Source organism: Molossus molossus, unplaced genomic scaffold (assembly GCF_014108415.1).
Source record: "Molossus molossus isolate mMolMol1 unplaced genomic scaffold, mMolMol1.p scaffold_m16_p_5, whole genome shotgun sequence".
NCBI classification, from domain to species: Eukaryota; Metazoa; Chordata; class Mammalia; order Chiroptera; family Molossidae; genus Molossus; species Molossus molossus.
Window position 1 is genome coordinate 441,959 of NW_023425388.1, and position 25,995 is coordinate 467,953.

At 54.8% G+C, this 25,995-nt stretch overlaps 1 protein-coding gene across 7 annotated transcripts in view; it reads right to left on the reverse strand.

Annotated features, from left to right (window-relative positions):
- The window catches only part of GRIK1 (glutamate ionotropic receptor kainate type subunit 1), a 178,784-nt gene that overhangs the window by 49,084 nt on the left and 103,705 nt on the right, over nt 1-25,995 (reverse strand). For all 7 annotated transcript variants that reach the window (XM_036242975.1, XM_036242974.1, XM_036242973.1 and 4 more), the window contains 3 exons: nt 18,129-18,182; nt 14,282-14,455; nt 5,525-5,668 (listed from right to left, as the gene is read on the reverse strand). In XM_036242975.1, the coding sequence (XP_036098868.1) occupies nt 5,525-5,668; nt 14,282-14,455; nt 18,129-18,182 (372 nt within the window). The remainder of the gene's footprint in view (nt 1-5,524; nt 5,669-14,281; nt 14,456-18,128; nt 18,183-25,995) is intronic.

The window sequence follows — 25,995 nt, forward strand, 5'->3', positions numbered from 1 at the left end:
TGCACATGCATATGGACGTGTGTACATATGAATGCATGTGTGTGCACACATGCATATTTGAAGTACAGCATCTTAACACACTGAGAGGGGTTAGTGTTTAGCTTGTACTAATACACACTGTTTAGCTTTCCTTCTTTAAATGATTGGTCTACCCCCAAGTCATGAAAGCAATGGACTTGCTGAGCCAAACACACAAGCCTAACACAGGAAAATAGTGCCTGACTTCTGATTATCTTTGTTAAAAAAATCTGAATTAAAATTTTATCGTCAGAACCTTGTAGCTCTAAGCTATGGCTCCACTAGATGCGAGCTGAGCTGTGGGCACCCGTCCTCCGTGGCCCCGAGCACACAGGAAAGCACCATCTCTCCTGTTCGCGTCTCGCAGAGGGTTGTATCAGCCGGTGGTGCTGGGCAGTCTTCCTCCAGTTTCTGTTAACTGACTCATCTACTCTGGTCATAATTTTACTGATTAATCTCAGTATTGAACCCCATCAATTGTTAATGCAATTGAGCGTACCGTTCCAGGTCTGGGCAGTCTGGAGAACAATCAATTATATTAACAAAGTGCCCAGTGCATTTCCAATGTGCACCGTAGAAGGAGTTTGCTCTGTGAGCCTAATGGGGGGTTCCAGTCACGGGGAAGAATTTGAAAATAAATGATGCCTACTGAGCCACTTTTCAGAAGTTCTGAGGCTGTTACAGGGGTTATTCCGAAACATGTTGCTCAGACTAAAAGGGGGAAATTGGAGTTATGGATTGCAAATATTTTAAGGGGAAAATATGGTTATAGTCTCTGTTCTTGTAAGGGGGCTACCTGCTAACTCTCTGACATACCTCCTGGGTCTCATGTTCACTATTGTCAAGTATTTGTGTTACCCCAACTATGTATTTACACAAAATAATTGAATATCACGTTAACTGTGTTAGCCATCTCTTCTCTGATACTTAACTGCTAGATGGCTGAAATTTTCCTCGTCCTTGAATTTCATCGTCTGCATTGGATACATATCCGAGATGCTTGCAGAAGGTGTGACTGGATGAGGTAGCACTTCCACAGGTCACACACTTTTAAGTAGCGGAAGAGTGTCGCTAGCCCTGGGGATCAGGAGGTCAGGACGACCCTGAGCCTGTGGCCTAGGGTTCAGGGCCTGTCCCTTTCTCTCCTCCCGAACATTGGGACAAGCTGCCCCCACCTGCCCATTGAAGGGCCACAGTCATCCGATCATCTCGAGGGCACGGTGTCCCGGCGGAGACGGGAGGGCAGCCAGGTTTAGTCTATTGGCCCCACAAGGTCAGCCAGCGCAAAGATCTGCCTTTGAACCTGAAGACTTTCCAGCTCAAGGAATTCCCTACTGGACGGCGAGTGGGTGGACGGAATGGCCCTTCAGACATTGATTGAGCCCTTAAGGCAGACAGTCATTCATTTATTCAACACATTTTCATTTTGCTGACCCTTTTTCACGTCATCACTGACAGGAAGAAAGAGACAATGGTACCTTGGGGGAGATGGTGCAGAGAAAAGAAAACAGAGGAAGAATTTTACGGATTTCAAAAACCAGTCCACCCTGGGCTCTGCGCCCTGAATGGAAGGGGTAACAAGTGCAATTCATCGCAAGTTACTTTGTTTTCCATGGGGGTGGCTCCTTCTGCACCTACCGGGTGAGCACAGCCCAGCACGCTCCCTGCGTAATCACCGCCTCGTGTCCCGGAGCACGACGCACCCAGACCCACCCTCCACCCACGCAATGCGCCCTCCTGTCCACTCACCCACAACGGTAAGCCAGCTGCCAGGAAAGTTATTTTAAAACAAATCTAAAGTATGCATAACAATGGAGAGGAAAGTAAACACTAAGCAAAGGAAGAAACGATAAACATAACCTTAGAGCACATCGCTCCCTTGGAGGTCAGTTATTCCAGGAGCGGATAGGGCGCATTTGTCATGTTCGCATCTGTTCGATATGTAATTATTTTAATTATTATGTGTGTCGTTTATAACCCATTATCTTGCGATAACAGCTCGCATGGATCACAGCATAATTTAAAAATATAATAGCTTCTCTTGCCAATACTGGATTCCCAACGCGAACTCTGCTGACTTGATTAACTCCAGCGGCACCGTGCAAGCTGGGTGACACCTGTTATTTCCTCGGGGATTATCTTAGACGGTGCACCTGGCTCTTCTTGTGACATCAACTTGTGTCCTTTTGCGCTGGTTCATGGGGTGACCTGTTTGTCAAAATGTAAGGAATTGGTTTCTGAACTCAGAGGTCAACCATGTGGGCGAGAACACGCACCCGAGACCCGGCGGGTGTGACGGGAGGTAGATGATGTGAGCGCTGAGCCCCGGAGATCTAATCATGGTCTGGAATTACCCTAACGACTGGCCATATCGTTCAGATTATTGTCTTCATTGGGTAGGTAATTAACTTACAGGTAATCAATATGCTCCTTGTCTACGAAGATAAAAATTTGGAGCCCGCATGGGTTTAGTTTTTATCTTTCTCTAGCTGGGCTGGTTGGCTGGGTACTGCATTCAGGAATGAATCTCTTCAGTCACCAAGATTTGCTGAGCACTGGACATGTGACTCAGCCAAACTGAGGGCCACAAGTTTAAAATACAAACTGGATTTAAGAGACCTATGAGGAAAATAAAATACTAATTTTATATTGATTGTGTGGTAAAATGATATTTTAATCTATTGGGGTAAATAACATATATCATTAAAATTAATTTTACCTGTTTTTTTTTACCCTCACCCAAGGATATTTTTGCATTTATCTTCAGATAGAGCGGGAGGGAGAGAGGGAGGAGGAGAGAGAAAAACATCGATGTGAGAGAGACACATCGAGTGGTTGCCACCCACACAACCCCAATCGCGTCCGGAGACAAACTGCAACTGAGGTACGTGCCCCTAGCGAGAATCGAACCTGGGACTCTCTGGTCCATGGGCTGATGCTCTAACCGCTGAGCCAAACCAGCCAGGGCCCTGTTTTCATTTTCTTAAGTTTTTAATGTGGCTACTAGAAATTCCAGCATCTCTGTGGCTCATCATCTTCCTACTGGACCTGCGGAGCAGCGTCCTGACGCCTCTACATGAGCCAGGAACCCCCGTTTCTCCCCAGGACCCTGCGCACCTTCCCCTCAGGAGCTCGGCTTTTCGATAACCCTGGTCGGCACTGAACACGCCCCGTTTCCTCCTGTCCATCCCGGCTGGAGCCTCGTGTGCCGGACAGGGAGGGCTGTTTGCTGACTGCTGCATTCCTGGCCTCCGGAACGCTGACTGCCACCTGGTGGGTGTGCAGCCAGATAAACGAATGAGGGCGGACTAGCTTTCAATGAAAATGAGTGAACGAGATGAATAATAAGCATGAGTCAGCTGAGACACATTTCCAAACTTGAGATTGACTGCAAAGGCAAACTGCGGAATCACACACACACAGATATACACACACACAGATATACACACACACACAGATATACACTCACACAGATATACACACACACACAGATATACACTCACACAGATATACACACACACACAGATATACACTCACACAGATATACACACACACACAGATATACACACACACAGATATACACTCACACAGATATACACACACACACAGATATACACTCACACAGATATACACACACACACAGATATACACTCACACAGATATACACACACACACAGATATACACTCACACAGATATACACACACACACAGATATACACTCACACAGATATACACACACACACAGATATACACACACACACAGATATAAATGCAGATATGTCCACACATCCATATATGTGCTCGTACATTCGTGTATAGGACTCCGTGTGGATATGTATCATGAACGAGGGTCATGTAAGTTAAACACATCCGTGTGTGTGTGCACACACAGGACAGGCTGTGGGATGGGCCGGTCTAAACGTGCTCATGGACGCACATGGGGTCCAGAACACAGACAGGACGGGAACCGGAGGGACGTCCGTGCTGTGCCGACCCCCGGCCCTCATTCCTGCCATGACTGCTCAGCCCGCCACCGGCCGAGGCCTTTGTGGAGAAGCGTCTCAGCACCTTCGTGTGTCTGAGGTGATGCTCATCACGAGTGAGACCTGAGCACACTGTGCACATCCAGGAGCTGAGCTCCTTTCTCCGCGGAGCGATCCAGGGAATTGCGGGGAGGGCGGAAGACCCCTCCCTGAGGTGCGGAGCTGACGGGTGTGGAGGGAGCAGCTGGGGAGCAGGCGTCTTCGAGGGGAGACACTCAGAATCCTCCAGGTGGGGGCATTTCACTGGGTCTGCGGCCAGATCCCGCACCGTCCATTAACCCAAGGGACAGTGTGACCTGCCATCAAGGCCACCGGCCGCAGTCACGGGAAGTGACTCCGCGGAGCCACAGTGGATGAAACCACGTCAGAGCCGACGTTTCTCCAGGGGCTATAAATTCTTTCCAGTCTGCATCCACGTATTAAAACACAGCAACTCCATACTGACCTGCCAAGTTCAAGTCCAAATAAACATTAAAGCGACTGTAAGTGCCTCAGGGGAGAATTTTATCTTTTACTCTTTGATTTTGAAAAGCTTAAATTTAAAGATCTTGTTTATATATTCAAATATATAATCTTCACTGCATCCAAACAGAACCGACAAATCACATTTCCATAGCAGAACCGTGGCGGAGAGCTGCCCACATTTTACCTGGGTCTCCGTGACAGCTCGTCTGCCGGGAAACAGCTTTTCACACCTAAGTAGTACATTAGGAACTAGCGATAGAGTTCTTCGTTCATCAACACTCGAGAAGAGCTGGGTAGATTTCAGTTTCCTTGGTTCAGTTCGACATGTACCGTCTAACTGCCTGCCAGGAACATGCCCCGTGCTCCAGGACGCGGCCTGCTGACCTTGACCTTGACCTTGACCCAGGGAGGGACCTCACCGCCAGCACCCTCAGGGCGAACGCGAGGTGATGTCCAGTCTGCACAGCCCAGGACTCAGGAGACCACTGTGACGGTGGATGCAAGGTGGGACCGTCTCTGGTTCCTTCGTGACGGACCACCCACCCTCCCCTCCGGCCTGGACCAGCCCTCGCGAGCTCCGTCACCTGTGTGAGGCCGCGGGGGACACGAGGAGGGCGGGTGCTGCGGTCGGGCAGCTCCTGTAAACATCTCTGCCTCGCGCCGGGAAGCGCCTGCTATTCCGGGCAGAGGGCGTGGTGAAGCCCACAGAGCCCACATGTGGGGGGACCGCACGCCGGGGCGCCCGGAGCCGGGCAGATGGTGCAGGTGGAGCCCGCAGAGCCCACGTGTGGGGGGACTGCATGCCGGGGCGCCCGGAGATGGGCAGACGGCCCGGGGGGAGCCCGCAGAGCCCACGAGTGGGGGGACCGCACGCCGGGGTGCCCCGAGATGGACAGATGGTGCGGGTGGAGCCTGCAGAGCCCACGAGTGGGGGGACCGCACGCCGGGGCGCCCGGAGCTGGGCAGACGCAGCACCGGCGGGAGTGAGCAGCACTTGCCTCTCTGATCAGCTTCATGAATCGGGGTCCGAGGCGCCAGGGCCTGTGTCGGTGGCACTGGAGGGAGCTGACGGCCAGCTGGGCGGCCCGATGGGAGGCGCTGGCCACCACGTGCACCGCGTCGTACATCAGAGCCGCTTCCGTCTGCGGGAGACACACACCACGCGCTCAGTCCCGCCGCGCCTGCCTGCACCCGGCCCCCTACCCCCACCCGCCGACCTCAGCGCGTGCACCTGCTGAACGCTCGTCCCCCACCCGTCCTTCTCCCCTGGAAGACGACCCCGTTCTCCAGAGCAGACTGGAGTCACAGCTCTGCTTCGTTTCGTGTTCTTAAAACTGTGCAACTCAGCCGGCCGGGGTGGCTCGGAGGACTGAGCATCGGCCCGTGGGCTGAGGGGTCCCGGATCGATTCCCGTCGGGGCACCTGCCCGGGTTGGGGGCTCATCCCCAGTGGGGCGCGTGCAGGAGGCAGCTGGGGGATGTTTCTCTCCCTCTCTGCTTCCCTCTCTCTCTAAAAATCAATACAAACATTTTAGAAAAGTACAACTCAGATCAGCCACAGAAGGCTAGGCTCAGGGAACACATTTTCAGGCTGTCTCTGTGTTGAGATCCACTCCGCCGAGTTCACAGCTGCTGACGCTGATGGTTCACTGTCCGATGTACGTGCTTATCCAGCTCTGACCTGCTCACATTCAGTGATGCCGGGAGCCGGCCTAGCAGGTCGTGTCGAGGGGAGTATTCCCGCACCGGTCACGCCGTTCACCGGAGCCCACGAGGCGGTCGCTGTGGAACCGAGCTGAACAGCAGGCTCGGGGGGCGCGGGGAGACCCTCTGCCTCAGACCCTGGTGTCCTCGTCAGAACTTGCTTTCCTGATTGAGATCTCAAGTAGCCGCTCCTTTTGGGGTATCGCGTTTTACTCTTCCTCAGGAAATCTCCCTCATTTGCAAAAATTCACACAGACACTTCCAGCGTTTCAGAAAAGATACCGCCCTGTGGTTTTCGTTCAGGATAAAAACTGTTCCTGCCTTCCCATTTCACGTGAGGGCTCTCAGCACCTCCAAGTAGATCAGCGCACTTGGGATTCTCAGGAGCCCCACTCGGTGATCAGAGCAGAGAACACACCTTATTACGAAGGAACACGGACCTCCGCACAGGACACTGGTTTGTGGAGGGTCATCCGCAGAGGCAGTGACCACTGAGCAACCCAAGAATCCAGGTCACAGGAGGAAGGTGACCGCGTGATGTTCCGCAGCTAGTTGGTTCAGCATTTCTTTGTGTTCACTGAGCAGGTCTCGGTGGGGGTGGGGAGGTCAGGGCCCTGCACCCCGAGTGGCATCGCCCTCTGCACCCGTATTGCGCTGGGCCGTCGCCGGCACCGCCCATGTCATACGCTGTGTTTACACCTGCGGTGCGGTGAGAGCGTAGGTGTTTGGGTAGGAACTGCTCAACTTCACTCTTCTTCATTTCTTTAATGTTTTCATCGATGTTTTGGAGAGGAAGGGAGAGAGAGGAACATCAATGTGAGAAACATCGACGGCCGCCTCCCGCACGCCCCCTACTGGGCACCGAGCCCACAACCCGGGCTGTGCCTGACCGGGACCCTCAGTCCCTGGGACGACGCTCCGTCCACGGAGCCGCACCGGCCGGCTCCACTCCATTCTTTGGTGCCTAACACAGTTCCTGGCACAGAGGAGGTTTTGATAAGTTTTTGCTGAAACCATGCATGTTATTTTATTCCTTAAAATGAAATACACTTTTGTGAGGATTGCACAATGCCAAGGTGGTGAGAGGTGTTTCTCAGATAAATTGTCTCACTCACATGTATGTGATTGACATGCAGAATTTAGATCGCTGGGGGTGATGGTTAAAGCTGAAAAATTTTCGACCCTTTTAGTTCAAGGCTGGTCTAATCCATTTTATAGATACGAAAACTGAGGCTCAGAGAAATTAAGTGGCCAGTCTCAGGCCATTCAGCCCATCGGCCACATGGCCAGGGTTCGGTCCCGGCCACTCTGCTGGGCTCACGGATCTAACAGGGGGGCAGCCTGCTGGCAGGAGGATTTGCAGACCGTGACCGATGACAACAGCCGACCCTCACGGCTCACGTACTGCGTGTCCGGTGCCATTCTGAGCGCTTTGCGAACTTTGAGTCACCGTGACCTTCACTGCTGTGTAGATGACGAAACAATGGGGTTCAATGGTGTCCTCAAAGGAGCGGTGGGGAGATTCAAACCCAGGACGCTGGGGCGCGGTATCTGCTCTCAACCACAAAGTCTCATGGCTGCATATTCGTCTGATCATTTAAAATTATACCGATCATTCAGTCATGGTCAATATTCATCGACAGTTGCCACACACCAGGCACTTGAAGCTTTTTACACCGGTCGCCTCCTCTAATTACTGAAATTAAACCTGTGAAGTAGGCATTGTCCCCATTTTACAGACAGGAAAGTTGAGGCTTGGAGGCCAGTGAGCCGAGCGGAGGGCTCCCTCTCGGGGTGGACACGGACACGTCAGCGCTCACGGCCCGGAGCTGGCAAACACCAGGCTCCATCGACCGCGCTCAACACTAGGGGACCTGGAGGCTTTGTGTGTTATTGGATTTGATCCGTCGAGCGTTGTTCTGCGGATTTACAGATGAGCAAGAAGGATCGGAGAGGCTAAATAACTTACTCAGGTCGTGGAGTCATTCGGGGACATTAGCAAGGACTTGGAGCTTTATCCACGGAATCCCACCGACTGCTGTTTCACCGCAGGATGCGCTGGGGGTGCCCAGAGACGTCTCCCGTGAGCCTGGGTCACAGGGGTGCTGGTGCGTGAGGCACGGCGCTGCCGCTTCCTGCGCGGCGCCCTGAGAGACGGGGAAGGCAGGGGCACAGCTGTGTGTGTCCGTGTGTCCTACGCAGGACGGAATCACGCGGTGTTGATCACCACCAGGGGACAACCCACTGAGAACGGGCCGCTGCACGACCCACCTACCCAAAGCCAACAGACTGAGTGAGTCCAGATGCCGAGAAACATGTCGATGTCGTGAAAAGAAATGGAGTAGATTTCATACGACCACTCCGAGGTTCCTGGACTGATGAACACTTCGGTGAACAAAACACTTTCTTGTTCTCGAGATGTTTTTTAAGAATCAGGTTCACTAGTTTGGAACTCTGTTGACTCAGTAACAGTTTCCTTAACTCAGTTTTTAAAAGTCAGTATTTTTTCTTTAATTTAAGTCAATGGGTCTTATGTCTGGACCCAGGCACTTGGGCGTGACTGCTGTCCAGATTTGAATGTTGTGACATATCCAGCCATCTTCTTTGGAGGTATTTTAGTGCATGAAGTTTTAATGAATGCTTAGTAGCTAAAAACATCAGAGAGGAAAACAGAGAAGTAGACGGGAAGTATGAACACGGCGCACACGGAACAGCCAGAGGTCTCGGGAACCTCACCTCGGGGCCAGGGGACACTTTCAGGGACTGCAAGTCTATGCCGCAGCCGGTGTTCCTTAACTTGACAGTGACCAGTCCGTGGGAAGTTTCTGAAATGGTATCAGTGCCTTAGGGTGGTCTCCCCTCACTGACCATGCCTATTTCTTACTTCTCAGGACTCCTGTTAAACTGCCATGAAACTATCTCAGGACTACGTGACTATTTCGCATTTACCGCCTCGAGTCTCAGGAGAAGCTCACTATGTGTCTACTTAGTGCAGCAATTCATTTACGAGACACACTTATCCAAGGTCCGGGCCGTGCCAGGCCTTCCGTCCGGTGTGGGGACGGGGCAGAGCTCGGAGGGACGTACACTCGTGGAGGGAAGGTACCGAGCAGGCCGATCTCAGGGCGACGTCTTTGGCCGTAAGGGCTATGAACAGGCAAAGCGGATTTGGGGAGACAGGGGCACAGGGAAGGGCTGTGTCATGTGGCGTTTCCGAGGCCCCTCTGCGGACGGCTGTAGGCAGGAACGGGGGACGGATGACAGGCAGCCCCCACGAGATGCAGACCCAGGAGGAACCACAGAACATCCCCCCTTGAAGGTCGACAAGAGAGCTTGGGTCCAGAGGCGGCTCGATTTGTGAGCACTGGGCCAGGGGACTCTGGTGAGGTGCGCTCTCTCTGGAGGGGGTCCCCTTTCGGCTGTACACCCACATAATGTACTCGATGTCACAGACAATACGTGTTTTAAAAACGTTTTAACAGTAAACATGGAATATAGATTTATAAAAAGAATACTTAAGTTAATATGTATAATAATGTAGATGTTGAGAGGTATACGTAGGGCCAGAGAGACGTGCGTTCCTCATGAATTACTGTTTTAAAAATGTAAACTAATATTATACTAGTTTCAGGTGTGAAACATGGTGACTCGACATTTATACCTTACGAGGGACCACGCAGTCATCCAGTAACCATCCGGCGGCGCAGTTTTACAATCGTCTAAGTTAATTCTGTGGGAAGTAATAGCTCATCGTGGTTCTGATTACATTTCCCTGATCATTAGTGATGTTGAGCAACTTCTCAGGTGTCTACTGGCCGTCTGTGGGTCTTTGTTGGAGAGGCGTCTGTTCAGGCTCTCTGACCGTATGTTAATTGGATTGCTTGGATTTTTACTGTTGAGTTGTATGGATTCTTTATATATTTTGGATATTAATCTCATATTGGATACATTAATAAATATCTCATCCCATTCAGAAGGTTGCCTTTACCCTTTGCTGAGATTCCTTTCAAAACATTTGTAGTTTGATCAAGTCCCAATTATTTTTTATTTTTTGTTTTTGTTGTCTTTGTCTTTGGAGATAAATGCAAAAATAAATATTGCTCAGAGTGATGTCACAGTGTTTATTGCCTATGTTTTCATCTAGGAGATTTATGGTTTCGGGTTTTACGTTTAAGTCTTTAATCCATTTTGATTTTATTTTTGTGTATGATTTTTAAAAATGGCATAATTGCATTTCTTGCATTTATCTGTCCAGCTTTTGTAATACCATTTGCTGAAGAGATGTCTTCTCATGATACATCCTTGTCTGAGTAATTGTCCATGTAAGTGAGGGTTTATTTCTGGGCTCCGCATTCTATTCCATTGATCGATGTGTCTATTTTTATGCCAGTACCATGCTGTTTTGATTATTGTGTGTTTGTAGTATAGTTTAAAATCAGGCAGTATGATAACTTCCATCTTTGTTCTTTCTCAAGATCGCTTTTGCTGGTCAAGGTTTTTTTGGTTCTATAGAAAATTTAGGATTATTTTTGTTCCAGTTCTGTGAAAAATGCCATTGGTGTTTTTTGATAGGATTGCATTGAATCTGTAGATTGCTTTGGGTATTGTGGACATTTTAATGATGTACATTTTTTCCATCCATGGCCATGGAATACCCTTCCCTTATGTATGTCTTCTTCAACTTCTTTCACCAATGCTGTATGGTCTTCAGAGCACAGGTCTTTCACCTCCTTGGCTAAATTTATTCGGAGGCATTTTATTCTTTCTGATGCCATTGTAAATAGAATTGTTTTCTTCATTCATCTTTCTGGGAATTTGTTATTAGTATATAAAAATGCAACAGATTTCTGAATATTAATTTTGTATCCTGCAACTTTACCGAATTTATTAGTTCTACTAGTTTTTGTTGTTGTTAGAATCTTTGGGTTTTAATAGATCTAGTATCATGTTGCCTGCAAACAGTGACAGTTTTACTTCTTCCTTTCCAATGTGAGTATCTTGTATTTCGTTTTATCGTCTGATTGCTATGGCTACAACTTCCAGTACGATGCTGAATAGAGGCAGCAATGGCCTTCCCGTCTGTTCTGACCTCAGAGAAAAATAGGTTGGCTTTTCACCTTTGTTATGGGAGGTATTTCCCTCTATACCCACGTTGTTGAGAGTTTTTTTTATCATAAAAAAGATGTAGAGTTTTGTCGAGTGCTTTGCTTCTGCATCAGCTGAGATGACCATGTGACCTGTCATGCTGATTGGTTTGCAGATACCAAATCATTCTCCCGTCCCTGGAATAAATCCTACCTGATCATGGGGTATGACCTATTTAACGTAGTGCGAAATTCACTTTGCTGATATTTTGTTGAGGATTTTTACATCGGGCAATTGGCCTATCATTTTCTTTCTTTGTAGTGTCTGGTTTTTGTACCAAGGTCATGCTGGCCTCATAGAATGAGTTGACTACTTCCCCTCTGCTTCAATTTTTTGAAACAGTTTAAGAAGAATTTTTATACACACATTTGAATAGTTGGTAGAATTCGCCTGTGAAGCTGTCTGGGCCCAGACTTTTGTTGGTTGGGTGTCTTTTGATTACGGATTCAATTTTGTTACTAGTAATCTGTCGCTGTGGAGATTTTCCATGTCTACCGGATACGGTCCTGGAAGACTGTGTGTCTAGGAGCAGAACCACGTCTTCTAGGTTGTCCCGCCTGTTGGCATATCATTGTCCGTAGAACCGTCTTACAATCCCTCTTTCATTTCAGATTTTATTTATTTTCTGATTTTATTTATTTATTTATTTATTCTCTTGTTCTTGTTGAGTCTGGCTAAATGTTTATCAATTTTATTTATCTTTTCAAATAAACAGCTTTTAGTTTCATGGATCTTTTTATTGTTTTTTAGTCTTTGTTTATTTCTGCTCTGATCTTTCTCGTTTCCTTTCTTCAAGGGCAGGCTACACTGTTTCTGTCACACTCTCCTTGTTTCCTGGGGCCCGCCTGTGCCCCTGAGTTCCCCTCTCAGAACTGGTTTTGCTTTGTCCAGTAGATGTTGGGTCGTTGGTTTTCACATTCATCGGGCTCCGGAAACGTGTCCCCCTCGATTTCGTCCTGAAGTCATTGACCTTCAGGCTGACCTTCAGCAGCGTGTGGTGCAGCCTCCAGGGGGTCGTCGCTTTTTCCCTTTTCTTCTTGTTTCTTATTTCTCGTTTCATGGTGTGGGGATCAGAGAAGATGCTCCCGTCTCCCTAAATCTCCCGAGACCTGCTCCGCGGTCTGACGTGCGACCTGTCCCGGAAACGATCCGTCACCTGGAGAGTGTTCCTGCTGCTGCAGTGGGGTGTTGGGGTGCGCATCGGACGGACGCCCTCGTGTTTGCCCTTGGACTGTGGGTGACTTCACCCCGCAGTGCAGGCCCCTCGACTGGGAGCAGAAACCCTGAACGGACACACGGCCCCTCTGGATAAAAAAGGTCCGTTTCTAGCTGTCGCTGCAGGGTTACGGGATCGAGCCCCTGCTCCGCGGGGTAGGCCCTCGCCTTCCTTCTCAGTTTATGACACCACCACCGACAAGGACAATAGCAGAGCCCAGGACCCCTTCCTTAGGTGAGAGGACGTCACCAGGTCCAGAAGGGGACCTTGCCGTCCCCTGGAGGCAGGGCTGGCTCTGTGGCGCTGTGCCGTCTGCCCAGGCCGCGGCCCACGGTCCGGGGCACCTCCTGCCCGACCCGAACCCAGTGTGGCCTGCGCGGCTCAGTGTGTCCTGCTCAGTGGTTCTCCTCCGTCACCGGGTGCAGACTGTCTGTCCGCTCAGCATGACTGACCACAGCACAGCTTCCCTTTGCCCGCTGGGCCCTGCTGGGGGTGAGCATCCAGCGCGGGGGCAGGGCTATGAGGGCACCCCCCCCCCGGCAGAAATCTAGGGGACGTCGGGGGGACAGAGGGTTCTGAACATCTTTGAACTCACTGGGATCATGAATCCGAGAGGGGAGAAGAGAAAAGCAACGTGCCCCCCTTAGGGTGCAGTATCCCCGGGACTCTGTTGTCATTCCCAGCGACATCCCCCATCGCCCGAGCTCAGGCGGCAGGTTCCCATGGTTTTCTCCCAGGTCCCTGCGCACGTGAACAGTCATTTCAGGCCTGAGAAACAGCCAGGGCCTTGAACGCGGGGTCACCCAGAACCACTTCGTTCAGTCACTCATTTCTTCGTTTACTTGGTTCTTCTAAAAAAAAAAAAAAAACTGTAGGAAAAAGAAAAACAAAAACCCGAAGTTCATTTCTCTGTGAGGGGCTGTCTTCCAGGGATCGGTAAATTGCGTCTTAAAAGCAAGTGTTCCTTCCGATGATGGGAACGGAGGATGAAATACTCTGCCAATTTAAAACGCTATTACCTGCCTGCCGCCCGGCGTCTCCCCTTAGACCACACGGTGCCGACACGGAAAGCTTTTCAGAAAAAAATGTCCTGCCCTTTCTTCACCTCCCAGGGAGTCCGCTCGAGAGCACCCGGGGGTGGTGACAGCGCGAGACAAACGATGTCGGGAGGAGCTCTGGGCCATTTATCAGTCAGCTGAGGCCGGCGCCCCGTGGGGGGCGGGCTTGGCATCTGCTCCTGGAACAACATGCCCTCCGTGGCGCACGGTGGGTGGGTGTCTGCAAAGGTGCGGCTCAGGCGCCCCCGGGAGAGACCGGGGCGCCCCACGGAGCTTCCTCACGGGAGCGGGGAGGGACCCTGGTGCTGCTGGACACGCGGAGGTGCCTCCTCTGCCCTCAGGGCCCCGGCCCGGTTCCTGCTTCGTCTCCACTTGGCCGACAGTGGACGGTGGAGGCTGCTCTTCCAGCTACTCGAACCTGAGACCTGCACAGCCAGAAGCCAGAGATAGCAGCTGGTGACATCCCCACGCACAGGCTCTGGAGAAACCTCGGAAGCTGCTGCTTCCTCTCCCTCGTCCAAGTCACGGCACAGGGTCCAACACGTCCTCAGGCCACAGAAGGCACGTGAGACCCTCGCCCTCACCCCCCGGAAGGCAAACATTTCCCCAAAGACCTCATTTGCAAGGACTCACGGTCATCACCCCGTCCAGAAGGCCCGTCTCGGGCCGGGGCGGGGCCTGCAGCCTCTCCACGGACCACTTCTCCACCACGGACGACACCTGGGGGCTGTCCATGTTGAGCAGCCGGAAGCCGGTCACGTTCACGCCGCTGTACCGGTAGAACTCCAGATCCAAGGCGAACAGGTCCTGCAGGACGGGAGAGGGCAGAGGAGGGAGGCCAGCCTGGACGCTGGTTCTGCCAACGCGAGAATGATGCCCGAGCCGCCCGGGGATCGAAGCGGAGGGGAGCCTTCGTCACCCGCCGGCAGGAGTGTTTCCCTCCGTTTGCTGCTCTGTTCGTGCCTGGGAGACCCAGACGAGGGTTTTGGCTGCTGATAACCGCCCGGCCGCCGGGGCCCAGCCTGTGACCTCCTGGGAAGGTCGGGCCCTGTTTCTAACACCGCGTCCTCGGGGACGGGCAGGGACTCTGTCCAGTGGCTTCAACACTTATTTTATAAACAAGGAAACGAGTCTGAGGGTGAAGTGCTGCCCAGGAAAGACCCCTGCTCACTGGTGGGACCACCCTGTTCACCACACCTGGACCCACATCTTGCAAAGGAGGTGAAATTGGAAAGTACATGTCATTAGACAGGAAAATCCCCCTCAGACCCCCCCCCACCTAGAACAGGGAGGTCCCCTCAGACCCCCCCCCACCTAGAACAGGGAGGTCCCCTCAGACCACCCCCCCACCTAGAACAGGGAGGTCCCCTCAGACCACCCCCCCATAGAACAGGGAGGTCCCCTCAGACCCCCCCCCCACCTAGAACAGGGAGGTCCCCTCAGACCACCCCCCCATAGAACAGGGAGGTCCCCGCAGACCCCCCCCCCCACCTAGAACAGGGAGGTCCCCTCAGACCACCCCCCCATAGAACAGGGAGGTCCCCTCAGACCCCCCCCACCTAGAACAGGGAGGTCCCCTCAGACCCCCCCCCCACCTAGAATAGGGAGGTCCCCTCAGACCACCCCCCCCATAGAACAGGGAGGTCCCCTCAGACCCCCCCCCACCTAGAACAGGGAGGTCCCCTCAGACCACCCCCCCATAGAACAGGGAGGTCCCCTCAGACCACCCCCCTCACCTAGAACAGGGAGGTCCCCTCAGACCCCCCCCCACCTAGAACAGGGAGGTCCCCTCAGACCACCCCCCCATAGAACAGGGAGGTCCCCTCAGACCCCCCCCACCTAGAACAGGGAGGTCCCCTCAGACCACCCCCCCCATAGAACAGGGAGGTCCCCTCAGACCACCCCGCTCAGAACAGCCGAGTCTGCACTGTGAGGTGACATCAAGGCCCCTGGACACCAGCTCAGAACAGGGACCAGGTCCTCCTCAGACATGAGCAGCAGCATCTGCCTGTGGGGTCCCCTCCGGTCCAGCCCTGTCAGGAAGAAATCCTAACCCCCCAGTTCCCCTCACGGACCAGGCTGAGCGTGGGCCCGAGTGCGAGTTGATCACTGTTAAAATAGACGCACGGGACCCCCCGCCTCTTCCATGACAGCCGGACTAGGTGACATTTCAGTGTCCGCCGGGCTGACCTATCACCTGACAGGAAAGAAGCTTCTATAAACGTCCCAGCGCCGTGCACGCGCGTCAGGGGAGCCCGAGCGAGCTGGTCCGTCCCCCCCGCTGGAGGGTCGCTCAGCAGGAGCCGCGTCGCCCCAGGACGTGTGTGCAGAAGACGCACAGGCTGGTCCCCTCCTGGCACCTGACACTCAGCTCCGTGCTTCTGGTCAGAGTCACAAAATCACCGCCTTTTCATTCCATTTATTTTTCTTATTTTATGCTTTTTAATCCTCACCCGAGGATATTTTCCTATTTATCTTCTGATAGCGTGGGAGGGAGGGAGGGAGAGAGAAGCATCCACGTGAGAGGGACACATCGACGGCTGGCCTCCCACGTGCGCGACCAGGGCCGGGGACAATCGCAGCCGAGGCACATGCTCTTGACCAGAATTGAACCCGAGACTCCCTGGTCTGCGGCCGACGCCCCACCCGCTGAGCCGCACCGGCCAGGAGCACACTGCCTTGTTAAATGTTGTATTTTCTCCCCTCGTGCTAAGTTGCTTTCTTTTTTCTTCGAGTTGTGTTTTTACTCAGGGGAAGAATGTGAAAGCAAAGCAGAATTCAGGTAAGACCGGAGGAAGATGCACAAATGAGCGAATATAAAGAACAGACCCCAGGCATGAACGGCTCCTTTGTCGCACTCGGGAAGGAGAAGCTGGAGCCACGGGAGGTCAGACAGAAACTTCCAGAACGTCGGTGACTCTTCAGGGCCCCAGCAGCTCCCAGACGCCACACGGTGGACTGAACACCCCGGGGGCGGTGAGCTCGGCCGCAGCCCGAGGCTTCGCTCCAGGCAGAGAGTGGAAAGTCCACGGACTGATCTCCACGTCCCCTGGTGAGCGGAGGGCGTGAGGACCCCGTCCACTCCCCGAGGGCGTCCGTCGGAGACCAGCCGCCTTAGGTTCCCTTGTTCCCACTCCTTCCAAAATGTCAACGAAACCGGATCTCAGGGGCGTGTCCCCAGGGGACGGCAGGACATTCTGAGGCGGGGGGTGGTGGTGGTGGGGGGGACAGACTGCAACCGAGGTACGCGCCCCTAGCGGGAACCGAACCTGGGTCTCTGGACCGCAGGACGACGCTCTAACCGCTGAGCCACACCGGCCAGGGCCCAAGGTGGTTCTTAATGTCCGGCCCCTGAGGACAGAGGAGCTGAGCAGGTCCAGGAGGGAGGTCGTCCGTGGAAACGGAAACCTGGTGGCAGAGCCGCCGCCCTGCACCCCTCCGGCCCCAGCTCCGCACCACAACGGTCCAGAGCGCTCTCGGGGTGGCCTCTGCTCCCCGTCTGTCTCAGACACCCTGAGGCGGGAGCGCGTGTGAGGCTGCCCCTGGCCCCCGTTCCGCATCCCCGTTCCCCCTCCCGCCAGCCTCCCTGCTCGGAGCGAGTGGCGTCCTCACTGAACAGCCCCACCGAGTGGGTTCGGCCACGCACCCTGCAGACTAGAAGCGGAGGTGGGTTCCGTTTCGCTCCCGGGTAAGAAGGTGGCGTGTGTATGACGGGGGGCGGGAATCACTGTGACGTGTCAAATGCCCCAAGTCATTCGCTCTTGATGGGATCACCTCTCAAGGTGTAAGGTGTTACAGACTTTAAACATTCCCGTCTTGGAGCCATGATTTTTCTTAGATGCAGAGGAGTCAGTGTGCAAAGCACCTTCCAGCGGCTCTCGATGGTCTTCACAGCCCCGGCAGGTGACCGGGCGCAGGAGGGGAACCGTCGCACCGCAGGAGGCACCGCGAGCAGCGTGCCGTCCGCGTACACGGGACACGCCGACGGCGTTTCTTCAGGAATCGCTTGTGACGGACAGTTTCTGCTTAATGGGAGCTTCCCTTCAGTCCCTTTCCGGGAGCCGTACACTGACGCTACTTAAGAAAGAAAGGCCCTGGCCGGTTTGGCTCAGCGGTTAGACCGTCGCCTGCGGTCCGGAGAGACCCGGGTTCGGTTCCCGCTAAGGGCACGTACCTCGGCTGCAGTTTGTCCCCGGCCCTGGTCGGTTGTGCGGGTGGCAGCCACTCGATGTGTCCCCTTCACGTCGATGTTTCTCTCTCTCTCCCTCCTGCTCCCTCTGAAGATAAATGCAAAAGTGTCCTCGGGTGAGGGAGGGAAGGAACGAGGGAGGGAGGGAGAAGGAAGCCCGCTTTGTGGCACTCCTGGAGTTGGGGGAGTCTTAGCATCAGCCAGATGTCCCTGCCTCTGACACTGGGGGGCTGACTGAAGACACCCCGAGGTGCTCCCGGCACAGGGAACGCGTCCGTGGCGTGTGCTTACCAGCGTCGTGAAGAAGTAGTGGTAATACTCCGTCATCATGCCCATGAACAGAATCTGCAAGAGAGGAGCAGAGGGGTCAGACACAGGGCGGCAGCGAGAGACGACACTTAGCAGGCTGACCACACACGTCCGGAAACATGGACCAGGAGGGAGCTGTGGGAATCCAGGCTCCGCGGACGGGGACCCGGGAAAGAACCCACAGCGGACGTGACGCTCAGACCCACGCCCCCGACGCCTTCGCGTGACACTGTGCTCGACTGACAGCCAAGTAATCGGACTGATGACCAAATGTAAAAACAGTTCGTGCGGAACCGAGTTTGGTTGGGGGTCGGGCAGGAATCCGACTTGCACCTTAGTCGTCAGACAGCGTTGCTGCAGCCCAGACGGGCTCCCGGCAGAAGCCGACACCCTTTCCGTCCGGACGCAGAGCTGAGGCGGAAATACCGCTTCTGGCGCCGACGGAACCAGAGGCACCGTGTTCTGTCACCCGGCTGACGCGTCTTTATTTTAAATATGTTTTTATTGAATTGTTTAGAGAGAGAGACAGAAACATCGATATGAGAGAGAAACACCCATCGGCTGCCCCCTGCACGCCCCCCACTGGGGATCAAACCCGAATCCTGGGCCTGTGTCCTGACCGGGGATCGAACAGGTACCTCTGAGGCCCTGGGGCGACGCTCAGCCCACTGAGCCCACCGGCCGGGCTGATGTGTCTTTTTTAACTTCATTATGGAGGTGTTTTCCACCAATGAAGGGCCTAAGCTTTAAAAGAAACCAACAACTTGATACTGTTGTAGTGACACACGAAACACAAAGACCTAAAATATGACATCAAAGACATAAAGGGTGGAAGGGGAGAAGCTTGTGGCCTTGTGCAGTGTATTTGAACTCAGTACCTGTGGCTCCAAATGGACTCTGTAGATGTAGAAAGACACACACGGACCCACGGCAGCCAGACCCCAACCCCTACAGAAGACGTGCACACAGCACAGGGAAAGGGACCCGACGGAACAGCGAGGAAACCACAGACTGCAGAGGGGTCGGCAGAGGAAAGGAACAGAGAAAACCGTAAAAACAGCGAAGAAAATGGCAAGAAGCACACACTTATCAACAGTCACTTTCCACGCACGGGAACGGAACGCTCCGGGAAGCAGACACGGGACCGAGGAGCCCGGCCCGTCTCTACACCGCTCACAAGAGACTCACTTGAGGGGGACAGAGGCTGGAAGTGGGGGACGGGAAGGGACGCTGCGTGCAGGTCGGACGGAAGAGGAAGCCGGGGCACCTGCTCAAGCAGACAAAACAGACTTTGAAACAATGTTACAAAGAGACGCTGCCTGATGCTGACGGGGTCAGTCCGAGAGGAGGACGGAGCATCGCAGACGCCGTGCGCTCAGGATCAGGGTCATTATTCTCCGGCACAAGGACAGACGTCCACAGCCGTGCAATGATAGTGGGACACGCTACACCCTCTCACGTCCACGGATAAATCGCCCAGACAGAGAATTGATGCGACGATGGTGGCCTTCAATGTCGCATCAGACACGTTCAGAAAATTTCATCCGAAAGCTGGTTAAACTGCACTGCGAGGACACAGGGAACATTCTCTACAGGGACCACTTACTAGGCCTGGAAACAAGCCGCAATAAACCCAAGAAGATGGACATCCTACCCAGTGTCCTTCCCACCGCGGCGGCGTGAAACGGGAAATCAACGGCAAGAAGGAAACTGGGGGAGGCACAGACGTGAACCCCAAACAACAGGCTCGGAAACACCCCGCCGATCGAATGGGGAATCGGACAGGCCACCAACGACCTGTCCGAGATGAACGGCAATGAAGACGCAACACTCGGAAATGTATACGACAAAGTCAGGCCCGCGAGGAGCCTGCAGCCGCACGGGCTCAAGGCTCGATGACGATCCCAAGTAAGAGCCAGGCTGACACCTACAGGAACTAGACACAGAAACAAGCAGCACCCACAGCAACGGGAGGAAGAAAAGATCAGAGCAATACCGACGTGGTAGAGACTTGGTCAATGAAACAAGAGGTCCCTTCTCTGCGAAGATCGACGAAATCGATAAACCTTTAGCCAAACTCATCGAGAAGGAAACAGCTCGAATGAAGGAAATCCTGAGTGGAAGAAGTTACAACGATGCCGCAGAACTGGTCACATACTGTGGAGAATTACGTGCCGACCAACGGGACGACCTGGAAGACGGGGACACGTTTCTGAAGCATCCGCCTTCCCAGACTGAGCCGGGAGGAAACAGAGTCTAAAGACCCATCACTAGCCGCGGGGTAGGAGCAGCCACAAGAAAAACTCCCAGCGAGGACAGACAGCTCTGCTTCCTCCACGCGACCTGATCATTTTTACTCGTGCTGTGCGGGAGTACCGGGGGCAGAGGGTCGTTTGAGATGCCCCTGATTCAATGTCAAAAAGGACTCAGAGACCCACTGAGTAAGCAGCTAATGGGGCTCCCACTTCGAATGCAGACGGATCCCTGGGACACTTTTGTTCAGATAGAGAGGGAGGGAGAGAGAGAGAAACATCGATGTGAAAGGGACACATCGAGTGGCTGCCACCCGCACGACCAACCAGGGCCAGGGACAAACTGCAACTGAGGTACATGCCCTTAGCGGGAACCGAACCCGGGTCTCTCTGGGCCGCAGGCCGATGCTCTAACCGCTGAGCCAAACCGGCCAGGGCCCCTGGGACACTTTTTATCTGGGGTTCTAGACAAGTCGCTGTCCCTGACTTTCCTGCCTGGGTCAGTGCACCCTGACTTCTCCCTTGAACTTCCCGGAGATGAAGAAACAGGTACAGTCCAGGATCACTGACCTGCCAACCTGGACGAGGCTGGGACCCTGGTGCGTGAGGAAGTCCCAGGGAAGAAGAAAGCCAATAGCTCAAGGGGGCGCTTCCGAAACACCATCTTCCTGACAGCCCAGCGTCCGGCCGCCGGAGGCTGCGTAAATGTCCTGCGGAAACACGGCGATTTTGTTCTCCGTATGTTGGTATTTCGGCTGAATCATTAAGGGATTAAGAAAATGTCACATCAAGACACACGCCAGGTTTTCCGATGGAAAGCGTGATCACGGCACACTAGCAGCTCCTGCGAAGCTGGCGTCTTCCCAAGGAGCACGGGCTCTGGGTCTGGCCGCTGACTTGTCTGCTGGGCGTGGGGTGCGGACCCGGGCGGACACCCTTTCCACGCAGTGTCGTTGGCAGCTGGCTCCGGCTCCACTTAGCATGTTAGTGGCACAGAACAGATCACGTCACACACACCGACACGTTACAGCCTGGCCACCGACACTCTCCATGCGGATGGCATGTCCCCCGATGGCTCCACTGCCCTGTCCTCGCAACAGTGTGATTGTCCCTGACAAAATCCCATGACAGCACATCACCGGCTGAGACAGCATCAGTCAGAACCCCCCTGCCAATGACACTGGGCATCGACGCTGGGGTACCAAGGACCCACTCGCCCCGATGCGGGAAGCCCCCAGAGCGGACATCTTCATCGCTTTGCCAATTTGCCCGCGCGAAGGGCACATGACGGCGCTGGCTTCCTGCCCCTTGCACGTGGCGGCCACGGAGGCGGGAGGTTCTGACCTATCCCCCTCCCAGCTCTCGGGCTCCTCACATGTGACCAGCACGGTCGTCAGACTCAACACCAGCTGGTTTCTTCCGAAAGACACATACGGTTTCTCATGTGTTTCGGGAGCCGGGCACCGTGCTGGTGTTCCTACGTGTGGCCTTGCCTGGCGGCCAGAGAGGTCGAGGTGAAACGCGGTCCCTCGTCAGCAGCCGGTGAGGACTGCGGGGTGAGGTTCTCGGGGTGCCGACGGCCGGCGCCTCACCCTGCTCGTCCAGCCTGGCTTCCACCCGACCACCACTGCTCTCCTTTAAACAGACACGTGCACTTCGGTCCAGATGTGTTTTCCGGGGCGACTCCGGTGCTGTGTGAAGATGTGAGCCGCGCACACGGTGCTCCCGGAGGGGGGCTGCAGGCCGAGGCAGCTGGCGGGCTCGAGGAACGAGGTCTCCACGGAGCCTTCCCCAGGCCATCACGCTCGGTGTCCCTAAAGAGGCAACCGGCCGAACTCAAGACCAGCAGTGTTGATTTTACGTGGGAACCTGACTCAGCCATTGACCCGATTCAACGTCAGTACTGGTGTGTCTGTGGGCGTCTCCGACGAGGGGACTTTCGAGTTGGGCCTCAGTGAAGCCAATGACCCTGGTGAACCTGGAGGTCACTGGTCCCCTGAGGGCCCGAACAGAACAAAGGGGGACGGCGCCCCTCTGGCTCACTGCCCGGATGACGGGGCTGGGACACGGTTCCCGGGCCTTCAGACGGACTGAAGCCACAGCGTCTGGTCACGGCTGGCAGAGGGCCGGCGGTGGGCCGACCTCAGCCTCTGCAGCCCCGAGCTGACCCCTCGCCATGACCTCTGCCGTCCGGGACCATCCGTCAGCAGTTGCCCTGGTGCTTCCTTTCCCGGGACACACCCACCGACCGAGTGTCCCGTGTCCCTGTGGTGTCCTGTCCGACAGCATCCTCCAAGCGGCAAGGCTACGGTCCGCTAATCCGCATTTTTAAAAAACTGAATCTGCGGGGGTGACGTCGGGTGACAGGAAAACAACCGATTCTCTCTTTCGTAGAGAAATTAATCATCAGGAGGCGGAATAAACACTCGATGCGGGCGGCTCCCGGCAGACCGTGATGGGCCCGCGGTGTGAACATGCTCTGGGCGGTGTTTCTCCTGAACAGCGGCCGGCCTCGGCCCAGCGCCTTCCCGGAGATTCGGAACAGAGCTCGTGTGACCCCGTCCCCGGTAGCACCTTGTCAGCTGCCGACGGGTGACACCACCGTGCCCAGCCTGAGCCACAGCCTGTCTTCACTCCCGTCGGCATGAAGGTGACCCAGACCGTTTTGGGGCCCAGAGCCTGGGGCTGGGGACAGAGTTGGCCTAGAAGACGCCCGGAGACTGTGGTAAAAGCCTCCCAACAGCGTGTCCCCGTGTCTGAAGAAGCCTCCCTGTGTCTAACTGGTCATTTCCCAGCAGGGGACGCGTCCTATGGAGACAGAAGCAGAAACTCCCCACACTCAGCATCCAGGGCGAAGGGAGACTCCTCGGCCCCAGTGCCTGGCACGGAGCTGCCATCACGGCGGCAGACGCAGGACCTGGCCTGCTCCCGGGCAGCTCCGAGGCGCCACTGCGATCTCTGTGAGGGTGTGTCCCCGTCCGTCCCCGAACAACAGGCCCTCAGACGCCTATGGCTCCTTCACACCTTCTCAGTGTCAGACACACAGTAACCAGCACGCGCAGCCTCCCGGTGCTCGGCTGGGAGTGTGTCCCCTCCAGGAGCCAGCGGACGACATACCCCTCAGAGCAGCGCTTTCGAGGGGAAGGCCTGAGCCCCTGGGGGGAGCTCTGTCACCGCCCCTGGGGTACACCAGGCCCACCTCCCACGTTGGGCTCGGGACGCTCCTCCGGCCGACGGTTTCTCTTCGGTTGCTCATCAGCAGAACAAGCCAAGGACCAGTCTCTGCTGTTGTAACAAGGGACACGCCCGCGGTGTCGAGGGCGGTAACTCATCCACCCGGGTCCCAGCGGATGTGTACACAGACGCATCGCAGCCCCGGAGTCTCGGGCGTGTAGAAAATGCCCGTCTGGCGGTGTAGACCGAATGACGGCTCCCTGCGGAAGGCCACGTCTCAATTTCCGGAATCGATTACTATTACTTTACATGCACAAAGGAACTTGGCAGATACAATGAAGTTCAGAACAGTGATTTGGGGAGATTATGTCAGATGAGTCAGGTGAGCCCAATGTGACCGCCGGTGCCCACATGGGGTCAGCGGCAGAGAGGTGGAACCGGAGACAGGAAAGGCAACGTCTAGGGGGCACATCCGGACAGTGAGCACAGCCGGGCGGTGGGGACAGCCGGGTGGTGGGGACAGCCGGGCGGTGGGGACAGCCGGGCGGTGGGGACAGCCAGGTAGCGGGCGGTGGGCACAGCCTGCGGAGTCCGCATGGATGCGGAACCAGATTCTCCTAGAAGCTTCGGGAGGAAGGCCTGGCTACACGGTGCCCTTGGACTGCTGGTCTCTGGCGCCATAAGGAAACCACCTGTTTGGCCGTGGACGGCTTCGTGTGTGCTCCTTTGCTAAAGCACCGGGACACCAGTGCACCTCATCTGGTCATCTCCCGTGATCGGGGCACACGAGACCGCACAGCTTTGCTGTGTTAACACCGAGTGCGTGTATCAAGAGGAAAATGCCTTGTTTGACGTCGTCAGCTCTAAATTTCCCCGTGCTCCTCCGTTCATACGCTTGCCAACCACACGCGTGTGCACAGACACAGGCCATGGGAGCACCCACGGTTCGCTCTTCCCGTCACATACCCGGCCAGACCGCGCGGGGTCAAGGGGCAGCGAAGGGTCTTGCGCACCTGCTGGCTGAGGATCAGCTCTTGGGGAGGTTGATTCCTCGTAACCTCGCCCTCGGAGGCAGGGCGGGCGCAGGGAGCTGGCACGGTGCCCACAGCGGAGCAGACAGCAGCCGGGCTGGCTTGGCCCCGCGGAGACCTCAGAGAGCTCAGCAGAGCGGGGCTCCTCCGGGGCACAGACGCTGACCTCGGGGCGAGGGGCGGGGCTCCCGGGCGGAGTGGGGCAGGCCGCCCGCCTGTGAAGCAGGAGGAAGCGGAGCTCCGGGGGAGCACGTGAACCTGACGACGAAACTGCAGCACCCGGGAACACGGGCGGGAGGAAGGCGTCAGAAAGCCCAGTGGAGGGAGAGTTCACCGGCAGAACTGAGCAGATCCGGAAGCCGGGAAGTTAACAGGAAAGGTGCTGGATGCATGGTCATCGTTTCGCAGTAGCTTCTTGTACCACGGTGGTAATAAAACCCACACTGGCAGTTTGCCCGAAGGTAACCTTTCAGGGAGAGTCGCCCAGTCGTCGGTGGTGGTCGTGCTGGTCCCGAGAGCTGCGCACCACCGTGCGGAGTCAGCCGACAGCCGACGCTGGGTCCTCCCTCGGCTGTCTCTGCTTCTGGAACGACTTCACTATGTCAATTCATCTGATACCTATCCGGCTCAGAAAATAATTATTTATATCGTTGCTTCTCAGTGCATCAGAATCTCCAAAGAACTTAAAGAAAATGCCAACACCTATACCCCACCCTGAATATTCCAGGTACTCGGTCGGGTGTGCTGCAGGCCTCTCTACGTGCGAGAAGCTCTCCGGGTAACACGCAGCCATCGATTTATATCACGTTCTAGAGGGTGAAGAACATCAATTGATATCAACCAAACCCACGTTTCAAAGCCATAACAGTCATGATTATAGCTGCCTTTTGCCCCTGGCTACATGGTTATTGCTGCAGGAGCTCCTTCATACACAGTTGGGCGTGTTACCCTCAATCCATAGATGTGAAAAATAGAGCAGAGTTATAGCATTTGAACTAGGCTTCTGTTAAAAAATACGTTTTCATTGATTATTCTAGAAAGAGAGGAAGGGAGAGCTAGAAACATCGATGTGATTGGCGCCTCCTGCACGCCCCCCACTGGGGATCGAGCCCACAACCCAGGCACGTGCCCTGACCGGGAATCCAACCGGGACCTCTCAGTCCCTGGGACGATGCTCTGTCCACTGGGTCACAGGGGCAGGCTAAACAACCTCATTTAATACACTGGAGTTTTTCATGGTATTTTATCAGCCCTTTGCCCGGCACAGAGCGCATCCAGGACATGTTCACTGGATCAGGGGAATCTGCATCTCACAGGATCCCCCGTAGGACAAAGGATTTGGTAACAGGCACGGGGGGGGGGGGTCCTCGGTAACATCTTTGTTTATGAAGG